Source organism: Numida meleagris, unplaced genomic scaffold, assembly GCF_002078875.1.
Source record: "Numida meleagris isolate 19003 breed g44 Domestic line unplaced genomic scaffold, NumMel1.0 unplaced_Scaffold250, whole genome shotgun sequence".
NCBI classification, from domain to species: domain Eukaryota; kingdom Metazoa; phylum Chordata; class Aves; order Galliformes; family Numididae; genus Numida; species Numida meleagris.
Genome location: NW_018364306.1, coordinates 484,682 through 486,838, shown reverse-complemented (window position 1 = coordinate 486,838; position 2,157 = coordinate 484,682). Strand labels below are relative to the sequence as shown.

At 62.7% G+C, this 2,157-nt stretch overlaps 1 protein-coding gene across 1 annotated transcript in view; it reads right to left on the bottom strand.

Moving 5' to 3' along the window:
• Nucleotides 1-13: 13 nt before the first annotated feature.
• The window catches only part of SIGLEC1 (sialic acid binding Ig like lectin 1), a 15,636-nt gene continuing 13,492 nt past the window's right edge, over nucleotides 14-2,157 (bottom strand). The window contains exons 18-19 of the mRNA XM_021382523.1: nucleotides 1,032-1,286; nucleotides 14-464 (exon numbers count right to left, since the gene is read on the bottom strand). Of these exons, the coding sequence (XP_021238198.1) occupies nucleotides 106-464; nucleotides 1,032-1,286 (614 nt within the window). The 3' untranslated portion in view covers nucleotides 14-105. The remainder of the gene's footprint in view (nucleotides 465-1,031; nucleotides 1,287-2,157) is intronic.

Here is a 2,157-nt window from a genome sequence, read left to right as displayed (position 1 = left end):
GCACCACACTCCCCACAGACATGCAATGGGGTGGACATGGCACATCTGAGACATCGTCGGGCCACCCCATTTCCCTTCCAACCTCCAAAGGAACCCCCGCACTGCTCACCCCCTACCCTGACACGGGATATTCCTGCCCCCCCCACCCCACAGAGCCCCCCACTCACTGTGGGTGTCAAAGTAGGCGCTGGCCGTGGCGTTGCCCAGCGCGTTGCTGGCCGTGCAGCGATACTCAGCCGCGTCGCCGGGCCCCAGGGCGCCGAGCTCCAGGCGCAGCGCATTGGGGTAGGCGGTGGCATGCAGCCCCGGGGAGCTCGGGGGGGCCAGGCTGGAGGCCAGGAGGAGCCCCCGGCGGAACAGGGCGAGGGAGGCGGGGGGGTGGCTGGAGGCCGTGCACAGCACAACCCCTGCGCGCCCGTGGTGGTTCTCCAGGAAGGTGCTGACGGAGACGTCCCGCGGGGCGTCTGCATGGAGGGCGCGGGGTTGGCGTGGGGACGGGGTGCGGGGTCCCCGCTGCTGTCATCCCCGGTGCTCACCACCCCCCCCGTGCCTGGTGTGCCCGTTCCCCAATCCACGCTGGGTGACCCAGGGGACTTCGTGCCCTCCCCAGCCCCGGGGTCCCCTCCCATGCCGTCCCCAACCCAATTGCCAACCCATTCCCAAAACCACACTGGGGGTTTCATGCCCTCCCCAGCCCTTTCCTGCTCCCCCCTCCGACCCCCACGTGCTCAGAGCCTGGGGTCTCCAGATCTGATGTTGTAGGGTCCCCTCTCGTGCCTTCCCCAGCGCCCACCGAGGGGATCTTGCTGCACCCGTTCCCCCAACCACGTGGGGTGACCCAGGGGGTTTCACGCCCTCCCCGGCCCTTTCCTCCCCCCCAGGTGCTCAGGGGATGGGGTCCCCGAATCAGCCCGCGTAGGGTTTGCCGCTGGACAAAGCCCCGGTGTCATCGTCCCCGCTGTCAAGGGAGAGGAGGAGGAGGAGGCAGCAGGAGGTGGGGGTGGTCACCCTGTGGGGCTGGGGGCACTCACGCAGCACGCTGAGGCTGAGCGGGGCCGAGGACGCGCTGCCCCACGTCCCGCTCACCCGGCAGTGGTAGAAGCCGGTGTCGGCGCTGGAGACGGGGCTGAGGACGATGGAGCCACGCGGGCCCTCCCGCAGCCACCGGTGGTCCTTGTACCAGCTGTAGTTGGCCTCAGCGCCCAGCCACGTGCCGGCCGAGCAGTTCATGGTGACCGTGGCACCTTCAGGGACTTCTGGAGAGGGCTCGGCTGTGACTCGGACACCTGAGCGGGAGGAGGTTGGTGGGGGTGAGGCTGAGTGTGGGGGGGGCCCTCCCGGGGGGGCCCTCCCAACCCAACCGTGCCGTGTGGTTCAGTGATCTGTAAGGACCCTTCCAACCCAAGCCAAGATGAAGCCATGGCCACGCTGTGACAGTGCCATGAGGATGCTATCTATGGCCATGCTACAGCCGTGCCATGGTGACACTGTGGCCGTGCTGCGATGATGCTGTGGTGATGATGTGGCCGTGCTATGATGACTCTACAGTGACACTACCGCCATGCCACAATGACTCTATGATGATGCTACAGCCATGCCGTGATGACCCTATGATGACACTATGGCCGCACTACAAGGACTCTGTGATGACCTCATAGCCATGCCGTGGTGACTCTACGATGACACTACGGCCGTGCTACAACATGATGCTATAATGACACTGTGCCCATGCTATGGTGACTCTACAATGACTGTATAGCCATGCCACAATGACTCTATGATGGCACTATGGCCGTGCCACGATGACTCTGCGATGACACTATGGCCAGACTACAATGTGATGCTGTAATGACACTATGACCATGCCTCAATGACTCTATGATGACACTATGGTCACACTATGGTGACTCTACCATGACACTATGGCCATGCTACAACGTGATGCTATAGTGACACTATGGCCACGCTACGGTGACTCTACGATGACACTCTGGCCATGCCATGATGACTTTATGATGACACTATGGCCACAGTGCGATATGATGCTATAATGGCACTACGACCATGCCTCAGTGACTCTACAGTGACGCTATGGCCATGCTCCAGTGACTGTATGATGACCCCATAGCCACGCCATGGTGACTCTACAATGACCCT